The sequence below is a fragment of the Mus caroli genome, unplaced genomic scaffold, assembly GCF_978045245.1.
Source record: "Mus caroli unplaced genomic scaffold, Mus_caroli_1 scaffold_1, whole genome shotgun sequence".
In the NCBI taxonomy this organism is placed as follows: domain Eukaryota; kingdom Metazoa; phylum Chordata; class Mammalia; order Rodentia; family Muridae; genus Mus; species Mus caroli.
The window spans coordinates 71616193-71632171 of NW_028227256.1; the positions used below are offsets into that span (position 1 = coordinate 71616193).

At 36.7% G+C, this 15979-nt stretch overlaps 1 protein-coding gene across 5 annotated transcripts in view; it reads right to left on the reverse strand.

Moving 5' to 3' along the window:
* Usp37 (ubiquitin specific peptidase 37) overlaps nucleotides 1-15979 on the reverse strand; it is a 94142-nt gene that overhangs the window by 48702 nt on the left and 29461 nt on the right. For 4 of the 5 annotated variants that reach the window (XM_021170821.2, XM_029478595.2, XM_029478596.2 and 1 more), the window contains exons 3-7: nucleotides 11972-12195; nucleotides 8938-9109; nucleotides 6096-6196; nucleotides 2476-2654; nucleotides 1823-1897 (exon numbers count right to left, since the gene is read on the reverse strand). In XM_021170821.2, coding sequence (XP_021026480.1) covers nucleotides 1823-1897; nucleotides 2476-2654; nucleotides 6096-6196; nucleotides 8938-9109; nucleotides 11972-12127 — 683 coding nt within the window. In that variant the 5' untranslated portion in view covers nucleotides 12128-12195. Of the gene's footprint in view, nucleotides 1-1822; nucleotides 1898-2475; nucleotides 2655-6095; nucleotides 6197-8937; nucleotides 9110-11971; nucleotides 12196-12279; nucleotides 12313-15979 lie in introns of all 5 variants that reach the window. The other variant, XM_085838346.1, reaches the window with a different exon arrangement.

A 15979-nucleotide genomic window follows, 5' to 3' on the forward strand; every position in this document is an offset into this window, starting at 1 on the left:
CACATAGTAGCTCATAATCATCTATAATGTGAAATGGTTCCCTCCTCTGGCCTGGAGGCATACATGAAGGCAGAACACTGTATACATAATACATACATAAATCTAAGAAAGAAAAGAATGGACATACAAGTTAATAGTCAAACTCACGGTCATGTCAGATACTAGTTTAGATCAACACAGAAATATACATCCTGGGTTGAACAGATAATAGGTAGCTGAAGAAAGGCAACATTTGCTTATTCAGATTCGCTAAGAATAGAAATATGGTCTTCAAAAGCCACAGAGACTTACAGAATATGGCATTTAAAGATGTTTTTATGTTAGCCCCTAGCAGCAACCCATTTGACTTGAAAGAAGATGATGGACATTGAACAACCTCCATCTGGAGGGCTTCATATGTGGCACACTAACCACTGGGCAAAGAAACTGCCCTAACTTCATCTGCAGACAGAATGCTGTCCAGATAGGACAAACAGGTGCAGGGAAGTCAACTGTCAAGGCAGGGTAAGGAAGTCCCTCATAATTCCTGCTTCACAAAAGGTCTGTCAGATATTCTGGGCCAGAAGGCTGACGGTGATGCTCCAATATTTTAGAGAATGTTAGTGACTATCTAGGCAGTTAGTTGTCTCTGTATCCCTGTGCTTCCTGCAAACTTCTCAGGTCTCTGATGGGGTTGACGACTAGACAGTCATAGTCTTACTAAGCTTAAGTTGTTTATGATTTAAGATGTTCTAGGTCTAAGAAGATGTTTTTAGGATGGTAATACAAGTTAGGATAGAAAATGGTTTAGATGCAGAATGCTGAACTCACAAAGATAGATAAATGATAGAATACTTTAAGTTGCCAAGTATAAATGCATTAGACATTATGAATGTAACTACTACCTGTTTTCATAATTGTTTTATAATTGTTCCTACTGTATGTTATTATTATAAGAGCCCTTTTATTTAGGCAAAAAGGGAGAAATGTAATGGGTTAGTTTGATGCTGCTTGTATTTTAATGCTAAATACTGGTTCTTAAGATGTGGCTTCTTCTGACATCAAGTAGATCCTAACATACACCAAGTGATGCTATGTAAACCTTGTTCCCCAATTTAACTGGTCAATAAAAGGCTAGAGCCTGTGATTAGGCAGTGGAGGGAAGAGGTGGGACTTGGGGATTGAGTGGGGGCATTGCAGGTAGAGGGAGAATAGAGGACATGGAGAAGGAGGAGGCTGCCATGAGAGGAGATGGACCATGAGCATATGGCTTGGAGGAAACAGCAAATAACAAGGGACATTATGGCTGGGAAATATGTTTAAATAGCTCCAAACCTGCCCAGTCTAGGCTTACAGCTTATAAATAAAATACCTAGATTGTGTGTCTTTTATATGGCTACCTAGAATTATAAATTCATTTTACAGGGAGGAAGTCTAAACCAAAACAGTGGCCCAACAAAAAATATTTGTTGAGCTGGGCATAGTGATGTACATTTGTAATCTCAGCACACAGGAGGCTGATGAGCTCAAGGCCAGTACATATTTCTTAAGACCTTGTCTCAAAAACAAAAATAAGCAAGAAACTCAAAGAACAAAAGAACTATTTATTTCAAGTTCTTTAGCAGTTCTTTCTCTCAGTGCAACAAAAGTCAGACTGGAGCTGTGCAATAAAATGTTAAGAGCTAGAGCCCCCGACGAAGTCTCTGCTCTCATATCACCAAGACACTTTATAATAGGAATGATCACAAATTGAACACTGCTGCTACAAATTCTCCCTAGGAGTTTTAGCAATTGATGTAAGAAGCACTGGTCAAATGCCACAAAGGCTCTTAAAGCAACTTACGATGATGAATCATTTTCCTTAGGATAATCTTCAGTCAGCTCTGAACCAGATAACATTCTTTTCCTCTTTTCAGTGCTATAGAGAACAGATTTGTAAAAAGACTACTTTTACAAAGTCATAATTCATACCATTAAGAACAATAAACCAGGGCTGGGAAGAAAATGTGATGTAGTAAATAAAGTGCTTCACATGCAAGCACAGATCCAGATGAAGGCCGGATTTGAGGGTGTGTGACTATGAGCCCAGTGCTGGAAGGGTTCCTGGAACTTGCTAAGCTCCAAGCCAGAGACAAGCCCTATCTCAAAGCAAGGGGTAGGTAGCATTTGAGGAACGACCCCCCAAAGTTGTCTCGTGGTTTTCACACACATGTACAAATGTGCACACATATCTATACATGCACACCCACCCACATCCAGACAAAAATTAAAAACATGCTCAAAGATAGAAAGACAACAGCCTGATTCTTTACACCGTACTTAATACACGGTTTGTCTGCATGCTCAGTGCATGTCACTGACATAAACTAATGACAAACACTTGTAATTACACATGAAAAATGCATCCTATACTTGCTGCTTTCTCCTCCTTCAATTCCTCAAAATCCCAAAAGACATTTATAAACAGGTGCTGAAGGACTAATAAGTCTTTCCTACCGGTTTTCTAATAATCCTGATCTAAGAGGTGTTGATGTCAGCGTCAAAGAAGGAATAGTCCGGGTAACAGCCATTCCACCTCCGGTTACAGTCTTAATTGGTCCTCTACCAGGACTGCCAAGAACTTTTCGAAATGGAATTTCATCTTTAGTTTCTAAACTTCCTCTTTTTGAAGAGGCCTGTAAGAATAAAACGGAGACAGTTAAATCTTTGACTTAAAGGAAAACATATTTGAGACAGGATTGCATATAAACTCCACGACAACATCAAACTTGCTAAGTTTAGCAGAGGATGGCCTATCTACGTCCTAAGTACTAAGATTATAGACATGCACCACTGTATCTGGTTACTGTGACTCCAAGGGGCACATCAGGGCTTCATATGTGCTAAACAAGTCTAGAAACTGAGCTGCAAGACCAGAGCTATTTTAATTTTTTTAGAGCAACAATTTTTATGGAGAGTTAAAAAAATACAACCATGTATTTATTTCTAGTCCAGTCTCTTTGGTCTAAGACTCACTGTGTGGAAGTATTCCTCTGTGTGACACCCACCACCACCACTGAGCTTCCTGCTCAGCACCTAGGAATATATTTACAAAATATCTCCAGGAGAGTCTATGACACTGTCTATGTTACTTTGCTTTATACACCTGAGAATTTTATATTTTGTGGTGCTTGGTCTTGAACTTAGAGCAAGGTAACATTAAAAGACATAGATTAATAAGTTAGCAAGATGACACAAAAGTTAGAGCACTGGCTGCTGTTTCAGAGGACCCAGGTTCAAGCTCTAACATTCATATGGCAAAAAAAAAACACCATCTGAAACTCCAGTTCTAAGAGATAAATATGATGCTGTTTTCTGGCCTCCAAAGGCACCAAAATACACACATGACACCCAGACATAAAGGTAGGCAAAATGACCAGAGACATAAATTTTTTAAAAATTTAAACCAAAAAGCACTGCCATTAAAATATTTTATAAAGATACACAGAGGACCATCAATATTATCCTATCTCTACCCAATGACTGGCCCGTGCAGTAATGTGAACACATTTGACACGTAGAATTTGAGATGAACTTCATTCAGCCAGTGGTGTTGACAGTTATATGGTGACATTAAGAATTATGTGATTGGGCTGGTGAGATGGCTCAGTGGGTAAGAGCACCCGACTGCTCTTCCGAAGGTCCAGAGTTCAAACCCCAGCAACCACATGGTGGCTCACAACCATCCGTAACGAGATCTGGCGCCCTCTTCTGGAGTGTCTGAAGACAGCTACAGTGTACTTACATATAATAAATAAATCTTTAAAAAAAAAAAAAAAAAAAAGAATTATGTGATTCTGGGACTGAATTCCACTATTTCCCAACCTGCTGTTTTTCCCTTATTTCTCTATTTATTTAAATATACTGGTAGTGTACTAGCTATATACTGTTTGGCCATTTTTGTTATTGAAAAAAATGAATTATCTTATTTACTTAATTTATTCATTTGTTTTATGTTTTGCCTATATGTATGTCTGTGCATCACATGTCTGCCTGGTGCCCACAGAGGTCAGAAGAGGCTATCAGATCACGTAAGACTGAAGTCACAGATGGTTGTGAGCCCCGTGTGGGTTCTGAGAATGATACACAGGGCTTCTGGCAAAAGCAACAAATGCTCTTTACTGCTAAGCCAACTCTCCAACCCTTTATTGGCTGAAATTTTGATCATAAAAGTATTTTACCTCCAAACCTACAATGAGGTGCTGAAGATATGGCCCAAGGTTAAGAGGGCAAAATGCTCTTGCAAATAGAGTTTGGTTCCTAGTACCCACGTCAGGCACCTCACAACCACCTGTAACTCTAGCTCCAGGAAGATGAAATGACAATGTAGAAAACTATGTAAAATTAATATTATAGATGTTTATAGATGATTATAGGTGATGATGCACAGCTTTAACCCCAGCAAAAAAGGGACCTAGAGGCATGCAGGTTTCTGTTGCAAATGAGTCCAGATTAGTCTACAGAGGGAGATTCAGGAAAGCTAAGGCTACACAGAGAAACCTTGTCTCAAAACCAAAACCAAAACCAAAACACAACAAAACAAAACCCAAAACATTTTTATCTGCTACACATTTTAACATTCTAGCATTTACATTTCTAACTATAAATTTGTTCATCTCAAAATATACTTTAAAGAGGCCAGACTCCTCCACTCCTTCTATATAAAATTCCAAAAAAATACATACTAATAGGAAACACTGGTTGTTCCCTACACACTTTCTCATGATAATAATCATCTTCGTCTTCATGTAGGTATGGTGGCCAAACCATTACTCCCATCACTGGGAAGCAAAGAAAAATGAAGGAAGATCTCTGTGAGTCCGAGGCAAGTTCTAGGATAGCCAGAACTACAGAGAAAGAACTTGTCTCAAAAAAACAAAAAATAAATCTTTGTGTGAGCTTAGATGGATGGCTTAGTAGGTAAACGCACCTATCATGAAGTCTGATGACCCAAATTCATTCACCAGGATGCATGTGGTATAAAAAGAAAATAAACTCCTATAAGCTGTTCTCTGACTACCAGATTTATGCAAATGGCACACACACACACACACACACACACACACAAAGATAGAACCTAAGAGTTATTTATCTCTTTATTACTGTTCAAACCAGCAAGTATTATCTCAGTAATCATCTCTGTACAAATATATTTACAGAAGAGCTTTGAAGTTTCTGATTTTATACCTGGCTTTCCTTTGCAAACCAATGAAAAGAAACACAATGATTGCTAAACTGCTGAAAGAATATTTACTGGTGCACACCAAGTCTCACAGCTTACTGAATACTATAAACAAAAGCTTTTTTCAAATCAAAGGGACAATCTCAATAAAATAGTGTGGGGTCATACAGTGTAAAGGCAAGGTTCACGATATACGACAGGCCCAAAGGCATCAAAGAAATAGCAGCAAACACTCTAAGGTGGTCTCTAATAGTACAGTACACAGCTAGCCCCTTTTACATGTACTATTTCAGAACTTCTAAGATGTTGGTGCTGTCTCCATTTTCCAGACAGGTACTGAGACTCAGGAAACATGAGCTTAACTGCTGACACATGTCTATAAGTGGCAGTACTATATGCCAGATTTTATAATAAGAAATCCTTGGTTGTAAAAACAACATTGTAGTCTATTCTGATAACCGTGAGACATTAAACAATTGTTAAGGAAAACTATGTAATGTATTTAGAAAAACTATGTAAGAAGGTCAAATTGAATTGTAAAACAGGCATCAGTGGTGGCACAGGCCTTTAATCCAAGCACTTGGAAGGCAGAGGCAGGTGGGTCTCTTGAGTTTGAAGCCAGTTCGGTCTACAGAACTAGTTCCAAGATAGTCAGGGCTACATTGAGAAACTTGTCTCAAAACAACCAACCAACCAAAACAACAACAGAAAGGTAAAATTGGGATAAAATTTAAGAAACTGCTTATAAAAACAAAGTGATAAGAGGCCAGCTATGTCAAAGTACCACTGTGACACTGCTACACTAGAGATCACCTAAAGTCCATTCTATGTGGCTACTTAGCATCTATGTGCTAATCAATTCTTTAAAAAGCTAGGACAATTTAAATGAACATACCTGATTGTCTGAGTAAGAAAGCTGTCTGTTAGTTTCCTTCTGAGAGGTCCTGCTGCCCAGAATAGTTCCAAAACTACCAGAACCTTGAGAAGCTTTCATAGCTGGTGGACAAAAATGAATAAACCATGTAATTTAGTAAAAATATTCATCATTATTATTGCTACATAATAATATAGAAATGAAAGTAATAAGGAAAGAAGACAAAGCATTCGATTGTCTCTGATAGAATCAATGTACAAACGAGATACACAGCCACACACTGGGATAAAAGCGCCAGTAAAAAAGTAACACAAAAGGGGAGGCCATTGAACAGTTTACAGGACAAAAGAAAATGCTAGAAGCTCTCACATGTAGTATGTTACAATTAACACTGTGGAAAATATATCACTGTAACTTAGCCATGAATACTTACACCAGTGTCAATATTAGAAACAGTAACAATTATAGTTTTTATTTAAAAAATATTACCTTTTGTTTATTTTGTATTATTAGTGTGTTTGTGTAGGCACATGTCACCAAACTTAAACCACCTCTGGAACCCATATGATGGAAGGAGAAAACCGACTCTTCACATGTGTGCATACTGTGTCATGGTGAATGGATTCATACACATATCCACAAAATAAAAGTAACTAAAATGATTTTAGTTAAAAAAAATTACCAAGCAGAATAATTTCTACTCCAAAAATAATAATAAAATCCATACATGTTTACAAAAGCTCAAGGTACTCTAAAATACGGACTTTTTCTCCTCCTTTCCTCACACAGCTACAAAAATCCCAGTGTTAAGGAATGAATGGCTCAGTGAGTGAATAAGAGCGCTGGCTGCTCTTGCAGAAGACCTGCACAAACACTGCAGTTCACAACCATCAGTAACTCCTATTCCAGGGGATCCAATGCTTTCTTGTGACCTCCACAGGCACCAAGTACACACATTGTACATATATATGAGGGCAAAACACTCACACATTAAAATGATTAAGTCTAAAAAAAGAAGTCGAGCTTAATTATGAATTTGAGCATTTTTTTTCATGCTGAAAGTTCTACATCCTGAATTCATTTTTTTGCAGTTTTTTTTCCCATTCACTCCTGAATTCTTTCTTATTAGTTTATATAATGGGTTCTGTTTCATAATGATATTAACATTATATCACGTAGGAGAACAAGTGTAGGAGAACCTGCACAGATTACCAAGACCCTATTTCAAATGTTAATGACATTAACATCTGATTATTTGACTCAGCAGTTGAGTGCTTGCCTTGCATCTGTGAGGCTCTGGGTTCAATCCCTAGAACCTCAAAAAAAATTATTCTGTGACATCACTCTAGCTAGTATTGTTCCTTTGCCATGGAGATCATCTAAATGATATATAGAGTCTAAGTGATCAATTATCTTTTCCACCCAGAGTGTTAGAATTCACTCTTCTCTTTAAATTACAATACTATCATTTTATTTTTTAAAACTCAAAATGATGATTCAAACTTTACTTAGATGAAAGAAAAGTATGATGGTTATGTTAGACAAAAGCAAAACAGAAATATAGACTGAGTTCCCAATGTGTAAGATCTTAAACAGTGCTGTCTATATTCAAATGCTTTTTTGAGACAGGATTTTTCTATAGAGTCCAGGCTGGCTTTAAACTCACAATCCTACTACCTCTTAACTAACAGTTACAAGTATATTGTACATCTCCCTCCTGATCTTTCTCTTCTGTCCTTTCCTTAACAGTTAGTTAACAGACCGTTTTTAAACAAGGTCTCCTAGTCTTAGCTTCCTGGGTGCCAGGACAGCAGGCATTTGCCATCTCACCCTACTTGAACTCAGTACTGTTAATACTGATGTTATCATAGTTTAAGATTGGTGGTATAAACAAATGACTACTAAACAGAAACCCACAAAAACCTTATTTTACAAGAGTGGTATACTAATATATTAACTAAAGCTAAGAAAACTCATACTGCTACATCTTCATTCTCTGTGGAGAGGGGTGGAGGCATGCAGGACCTTGTACATGCTAAGTGCCTGTTCTATTACAACTACAGCTCCATTCTGTTCATGTGTTACACTTAAAAATAAAACCAAGATAAAGTTAATCAGGGATAGTTACTTCCTCCTTTTCAATTTGAACACCCTTTATTTCTTCATTGCCCAGTTGCTCTGGCAAGATTTCAAATGCTCATATTGAACAGAAGTGGCAAGAACGACATCCTTATATTATTATTGATTTTAGAGAAAAGGGCTTTTAGATTTTTCTCTTAAATGCGTAAGCTGTGTGCTTAACATGAAAATCCTTTATCACATTGAAATAGTTTTTTCTACCCATAAGTCTATTTAATAGAGTATTTGTCAAAGAATATTAAATTTTGTCATTTTTTTAACATCAATTGAGATGATCATATGTTCTTGTCCTTCCTTCTGTTAATGTGGTACATGATATAGACTCATTTTCATGCTGCACTATTCTAACATTCCAGGAATAAATTTAACATAATTCTTGTATTGTGCCACTGTTAAGTCTAATAATACTTAGCTGAGGATTTTTCTATCAGGAATACTAGTGTACAGTCGTCATATTCTTTGACTCATACAGCTTAGGCTAGCCATCTCAGATAGCTAACGCTGCTAAGGATGATCTTAAACTTTGATCCTCTCGCCTCTACTCGTGTTGTGATTACATGCATGCCCACCATGCTCAGTTTCTATGTACTGAGCTGTTAGGGATCGACTCCAGGGCCTTGTACATGCGAGGCAAACACTACCAAGTGAGTCTCATACCCAGCCCTTAGTCACCACATTCCTTTAGAACTGTTAATGTTAGACTCACCAGATGGCTGGTGCTTACCTGCATGAAGTCTGTTTTGATGGACGGCATCTAGGAACAACCTCATTTCCTCTGCATCCTTACTTGGTACTTTGTCAATAGACAAGAAGCTGTTATCTTGTAAAGTCAACATTAGGCGACTTTGTTTTGTTCCACTGGGTCGTAGTACCACATTTTTAATGTTATGACTTAGCTTTAAAAAAAAAAGAAAGAAAAGAAAAATTATCTTTTCATCCAAAATATTCAAATTACAATAAACTTGTCTAAAAACTGCTAACCTCCATACATTTCAATTTACCTTTCTCCTTTCCTCCAAAAGGAGTTTCTCTTTCTTGATAAATTTAACTCAAATATATAACTTTGGTTAAAAAGATTTATTCTATGTTTAATTATAAGGATGCATGTGTGTCTAAATATGGGCATGTATTAGCATCTATGGAAGCCAGAAGGCACTGCATTCCCTGAGGTTAGAACTCGTCAGTCATGAGCTATTCCACATGACCCCTGGAATTGAACTGGGTCTGTAGCAAGAGAAGTATGTGCCTTTAGCCACTGAACCATTTTTTTTTTCTTTCTGTTTTTAAAAAGATGGGGTACTATTATATAGTCTACTTGGCCGGAAACTCACTATGTAGACCAGGCTGGCCTCTAAATTCACAGAGCTCTTAACTACCAAGCCTCTGCCCTCCCAAGTAAAGGAATTAAATATGCATGTCATCATACACAGCTCACACTTAGCTTTTCAAACCAACTTCTTACTACATTTTATTCATTTTGTGAGTATTAGGGGAGGGGGGTTACAACAGCAATGCCAATGGAGGTTAGAGGACAACCTGTAGTAATTGGTTTTCTCTCCACCATGTAGTATGTACTTTTATCCTCTCAATGATCTCTCTGATCTCTGTTGTGACAGTCTCACTATGTAACTTTGGCTGGCTTTGAACCAATATATAGTAAAGACCAGTCTGGCCTCAGTTCTTCCTGACTCCAGAGGAAGTCAGAGAGGGCATCAGATCCCATTACAGATGGTTGTGAGCCACCATGTGGTTGCTGGGATTTGAACTCAGGACTTTCAGAAGAGCCGTCAGTTCTCTTAACTGCTGAGCCATCTCTCCAGCCCCCAGCAACTTATTTTCATAGTTCAAATGTGTAAACAAATGGAAAATTTTATTCAATAAAACTTGAACATAAAGCTTACTATTTATTTCTTTAAAAATAATTAACAAAGATAAAAGTTTAATATGTATTTTATTTTTATGTGTATGGGTATTCAGCCTTCATGTATATTTTTTGCCTGGTGCCCTCAGAGGCCAGATAAAGGTACTGGATGCCCTGGACTGAAGTTACAGTTGTGAGCCACCATGTTGGTACTAGGAATTGGACCCAAGTCCTCTTGAACAGCAGTCAGTGTACCTAACTGCCAAACCACCTCTCAAGGCTTGATGAATATAGATTTTTAAGTACATAAAATATGTTAAGATTTAGGGTTATTAACAAAAGAGCTTATTTACTTTTAAGGTATGAGTGTTTGCCTGTGGCCTCCCTTCCCTCAGCCTGGAACCTGCTTGCTCAAGGGTGGAGCTTCCTGCTCATTCGTCCTGCCACGCCTACTGCTGGAACCTGCCTTTGCTGCCTGGAGGCACACACGTGTTCGTCCTGCTACTGGACCCTGAGTTACTTGGCGGGAAATTGGGTTCCCTCCCCTTTCCTTTATAACTGAGTGTCTGAAAATAGTAAAATTGAGCTTTGATCAGAATGTTGTCTTAGCTCCATTCTTTCTTCCGCCCCATCTAGATTCCTCTCTTTTCAGCGAACTGCCATTCTCAGTTGAACCATTCGTGTTGTGGACTGCGGGCAGGCCGCAACATTTGCCCATATGTATGCATTCATCTATGTGGATGCCTAGTGCTGCAGAGGCCAGAAGAGGGGAGTTACAGGCAGTTGTAAGCTGCTCTGTTGGTGATGGGAACTGAACCCATGTCTTCTGCAAGAGCAGTCAGTGCTTTTAATCACTGAGCCACCTCTCCAGATCCTGTTTTTGTTTTTGTTTTCTTTGTTTGTTTTTTGAGACATAGTCTTACTATGTAACTCAAAATGGTCTCAAATTCACCATGCAGACCAGGCTAGGCATAAAGTTGTGATTCTCTTGAATGAGATTCCCAAATGCTGGGATGTAGAAATGTGCTCTCAGGCAAAGGTGTTCTTTAATTCAACTCACAGAAATAGTAGGAGCTCTTTGCTCCTCAAGAGTAGTACAGAAGATAAACTATTTAATTTTTATTATGTTTTTTGTGTGTACATATGTGTATATATGGTATGCACATGTCATAGACGGTAACTTGTGGGAATTGATAGTCTCCTTCCTTGTAGGTCTTAAGGAACAAATTCAGAACATCAAGCTTGGTGGCAGGTACCTTTACCCACTAAGTCACCTTGCTGGCCTAATAGCTATTGTTTTAACGAGAGTGAGAAGTAATAAAGAACTTTCAAATTTGTGCAGTTAGAAGTTATAGTGTGTTACTGTAAGAGGGCTGGAGAAACGGATCAACAGTGAAGAGCACCAGCTACTCTTCCAGAGGTCCCAAGTTCAATTCCCAGTGACCACATGGTAGCTTACACCCATCTCTAATGAGTTCTGATACCCTCTTCTGGCATGCAGGTTAACTCGCAGATGGAACACTCATATACATAAAATAGGTAAATCTAAAAAAATAAATAAATAAAATAAACAAACCCAAGCTATTTTTTAAAAACTATAAAGCTATAAAGATGACCTGAACAATCATCCATTAAAATGTATGACATAGGATGGGATTTTTCAGGACATAGTTACTAACTTTTACAAGACACTAAAAAAAAAAAAAAAAATCCCATTAAATGAATCTAGCAATTACTTCAAAGAAAAAATCAGGGGAATCAACTCAGATCACCCTGATGTGTGTGTGTGATGTTAGTAATTTAATCCAAGGTTCTGAGCACGTAAGGCAAGTGCAACCACTGAGCTCATATTCAGCTCCCAGTTTTCTTGGATAAGTTCTCATGGTCATGAGAATACCTGAAACACTCTTGGAATTCCTCCAGTGTTGTAGTGAACAACCAGGCTGACTTTACTGTCTTTTTCCACAATTTCAAAGGATCCTTCTTTCCACTTTGTAATCCCAGTCTGCATACTTCGAATTCTGATAGGACCATATATCTTCAGAGGAGACATATTTTCTTTAAAAATAAATTGCTTTTAACCAAATTAAAAAGCAAAAATATATGTTCACCTGACGAATTCTAAAGAAAAACAAAAAAATTACAAGTGATTAATACATAATGAATCATCTTATATAATTTTCCATTTCAATAAATCTCTTTTACCTCTGCATCCTCATACTCGAAGGACTTGATCTGCTGAAGAACACAGATAATACAGACAGATAAGGCAGATGGAATTTAATCTTTCATTTCTTCTGTACATGCTTCTTTGTATCTATTAGCAACTATATTTTGTATCCTGTACCACTCATAAAAGAGCTGATAGGGCAATAAGAAATAAAGATTCCATTCTCAATTTAAGTAACTTTACCATTACAGTATTCATTCTTTTCTTTTTATGTAATAGAATTTAAATTTCAATTTTAAATTAAAAATCAACTCCAGTGACTCCATTAGAATATGGAGTTTCACCCCAACATAGTCAGCAGTAAGTATATTATTCATTCACATGTATACCATATATCAAATGAATTTTAAAAATTAGGAATTTTTAAAACTAGCTCAACATTCGGAACTACATTAGGAAAAAAATCATTTAATCTCTAACAACAAAAAAATCTTATTCCTTCCCTAACCCAATATTCAGCATTACCATTGCTATCAAGCAATTTAACTTTAAACAAATATTCAAGTTTCCAGAATGAATTATTTCCTTCTCTTTCGTGTGTGTAGGATGTGTGTGCTTGAGTAGTGGCATACCTGTACAGCAGTTGTCTGAGACAAGGTCTCTCTTTATCACTGCTGCATCCCGCAGGCTAAGGAACCCATAAACTTCCTATGATTTTGTCTCAGCCTCCTATTTCCTATAGGAGTATGCTGGGATTACAGATGTGTATGCACTCTTTCTAGTTTTGGGGTGGGAATTCAAACTCAGGTTATCAGGCTTGGTTATTGAGTACTTTACCCACTGAGCCATCTTCCCAACCCCTTGAATGAACTTCTAATATTTGTAAGTGACTTATAGCAATCACTAATAGGATATCTAATACTCCTCAACTAGACTTTCAAAAGTCAGCAAGTAAAAGTATAGTAATAGATGTTACCAAATAGTACTGTGAATTACTATTCACATGTATAAATGTCCAAATATCTAACATTGCTAAATCAAATTTTTTATGTATTTTCAAATTCTAAAACAGCATCTCTAAAATAGATTTTTGCTTATAAGTTTATAAATTAACCATCATTTGAACAACACTACTGCCTAGATAGCTCAACTGGAAAATGTAGAAAAGATAATATAAAAGACATATTAGGTCTAGAAATTGGGAGCCAATTCTGTTGCAATTGTAATTTCCTTTTCTGATATTAGTGCTGTGTCAACCATAAAGTGCAACAGTGAACAAATATAATGTTGGGGGATGAGATAGCACATGTACTCAGCTGACAGTACTATTAGTATATATGGAGTCAGCATCCAAGCTGAATTATTCCTTCTCTATAGGATCTCTTTTTCCAAATACCTCAGTAATTCACTTGTTGACCGAAATTGCAAACCAATTATCTGTAGTGGCTAGCTAGGTAAGAGAAATGGCTAAGGTAGGTAAAACATGTACAAGTGTTATCAATTCTACTAGCACATGAACCAAATTTGCCAGATCACCTCATTTTTTCTTTGTCTTGAAAATGAACTTCATATAAAACTACTCATTTTATATTGTAAGCAGTAAATTCTAATTTACTTTCTTCAAATCAAAACTCAGCTGCAGGTAGGAGACGACTGGTCTGGAGTCCTCTAATTCAAAGCCTCTTACTAGTTACTACACAGAAAGTAACTAGGAATTTAAAAAGACATTTAAAAACATTTTGGGGGGCAAAAAAAAAAAAACATTTTGAGAGGTCATTATTCTTTATTCTCATCCTCCAAAAATTTCTGAGGGCCAACTATGGCCACATTTAAATGTAAGTAGTTAACTAAACATATAAATTCAAAGTAACATTTATTATTGTTATAGACCTACCTATTCATGTGTCATTTTACTCAAACTAATAAACTTGCAGTAAGCTAAGCAAGCAACCTAAACTTGTATTACATTTTAGCAATTATTTGTGGCTCTATTGTTTGTCCAAGTCCTTGAGGTTTTTTTTCTATGTTGTCTATCAGGATTAGAAAGGATACATTTTTCCTCTCCTACACCAGCTTCTCAAGCCAGAATCACTAGCTTCTGACCTTCTTGTATGATATTTTGGTATTGGACTAGAAATGGGAGGTCAGAATTCTAACTCCACATGCCTTTTCAGGCAACTTTTTTCAAAAAACATTTTATTTGTTTTATAAATGTGAGTACACTGTCAATCTCCTCAGACACACCAGAAAAGAGCATCGGATCTCATTACAGATGGTTGTGAGCCACCATGTGGTTGCTGGAAAGTCAGTGCTCTTACCTGCTGAGCCATCTCCAGCCCTCAGGCAACTTTCTAAGTAAACTACAAATCAAATAGAATCACTCTCCATCTCAGTATTATTGAATGACCGTTCACTCTCCTCAAAATAAAATACAACTTTATTAACATGACATCAAAGCCTCATGAACCAGGCCCAGATTATCCATCCCCAGTAAGTGTCCCCTCAATCCTTCTCAACTCAAAAAATTTCCCATAGCCATGTAGTCTCATGACACTGAATCTTTACGTACTGTGGTCATGTCTCTAAGTTTTCATGTAATCTCTCTTCCCCATCCTGCTTTAATTCCTTCTCTTGATTCTAAAATCAAGGTTCAATTTAGATGTTACCCTCTGTAAGCTTCCTGACTACTTTTCACTGGTTCTCTTCCTTATAACCACACTGAGGCTATTTATTTAAATCCTTCTCCATATTCCTATTGTACTTTGTGCTTATGGAGACACTTTTGATGCTGTATTATAAATGCTGTTTAAACCTTTGTTTTTATCTATACTATTTGAAGACAGGGAATATGTTCTTTAATCTCACTAAGTATCAATACTCAAAAATAATGAACAAGCTGGGCATGGTGGCACATACCTGTAGTGCCAGCACTTGGAAGATAACTGGACTTAAGGCTAGTCTAACTTATACAAGTACCAGATCAAAAGACACATAAGTCAATTGTTGAAAAGTTTCATATCTTATAAAGTTTTTTCATCTTTCCTTATACTTCTCCCTTCCAAAAGTTTTGTCTTATCAAATCCTTTCATCTTTCTTTATATCTCATTATTGGTTAGGGTACCAAAAGGGAATATAAAGCACAATTATCTTGGTATTTACCTTAATAAAAAAGTCATTATTAAATAAAACAGATAAAATTTCATGTTCACTAAAATATATAAGAGATTTTAAAAATCCTATTTTTGTCTAATTCTAAATGCAAATTTTGGTTATGAGTATAAAATTTTTACTTTATATATTTAACATTTTCTTAATCACTTTGACTAACAAGCTTGTTTTCTTGTAATGAAAAAACTGAAAGATACAGAACATAAAATTAGAGACTAAGTACAACTTTACTATGGTCAGTGCCTTCTTCCGTACCAGATGGATGAACAATAACCACTTCTGAACACTCACCACACTATCAGAGCTTGCCCTACTTACTTAAGAGAGAGTTTTTCAGTCTTTTGTACATACATGTAGAAACAATTTTAAAAGAAAAAAAAATTTTTTTGAGACAAGGCCTTACATTGTAGCACTTTGGTCTAGAACTCAGTGTACTGAGATTGCAAAAGTGAACCACTGTGCCTAGCAATAGTTAAACTTTCTGTCAACAAGAATCAAAGATTCCTTGAGCTCTAACACGAATTGTCTTATGTAAGTAATATAGAACACAAGAAAATTAAAATGAAG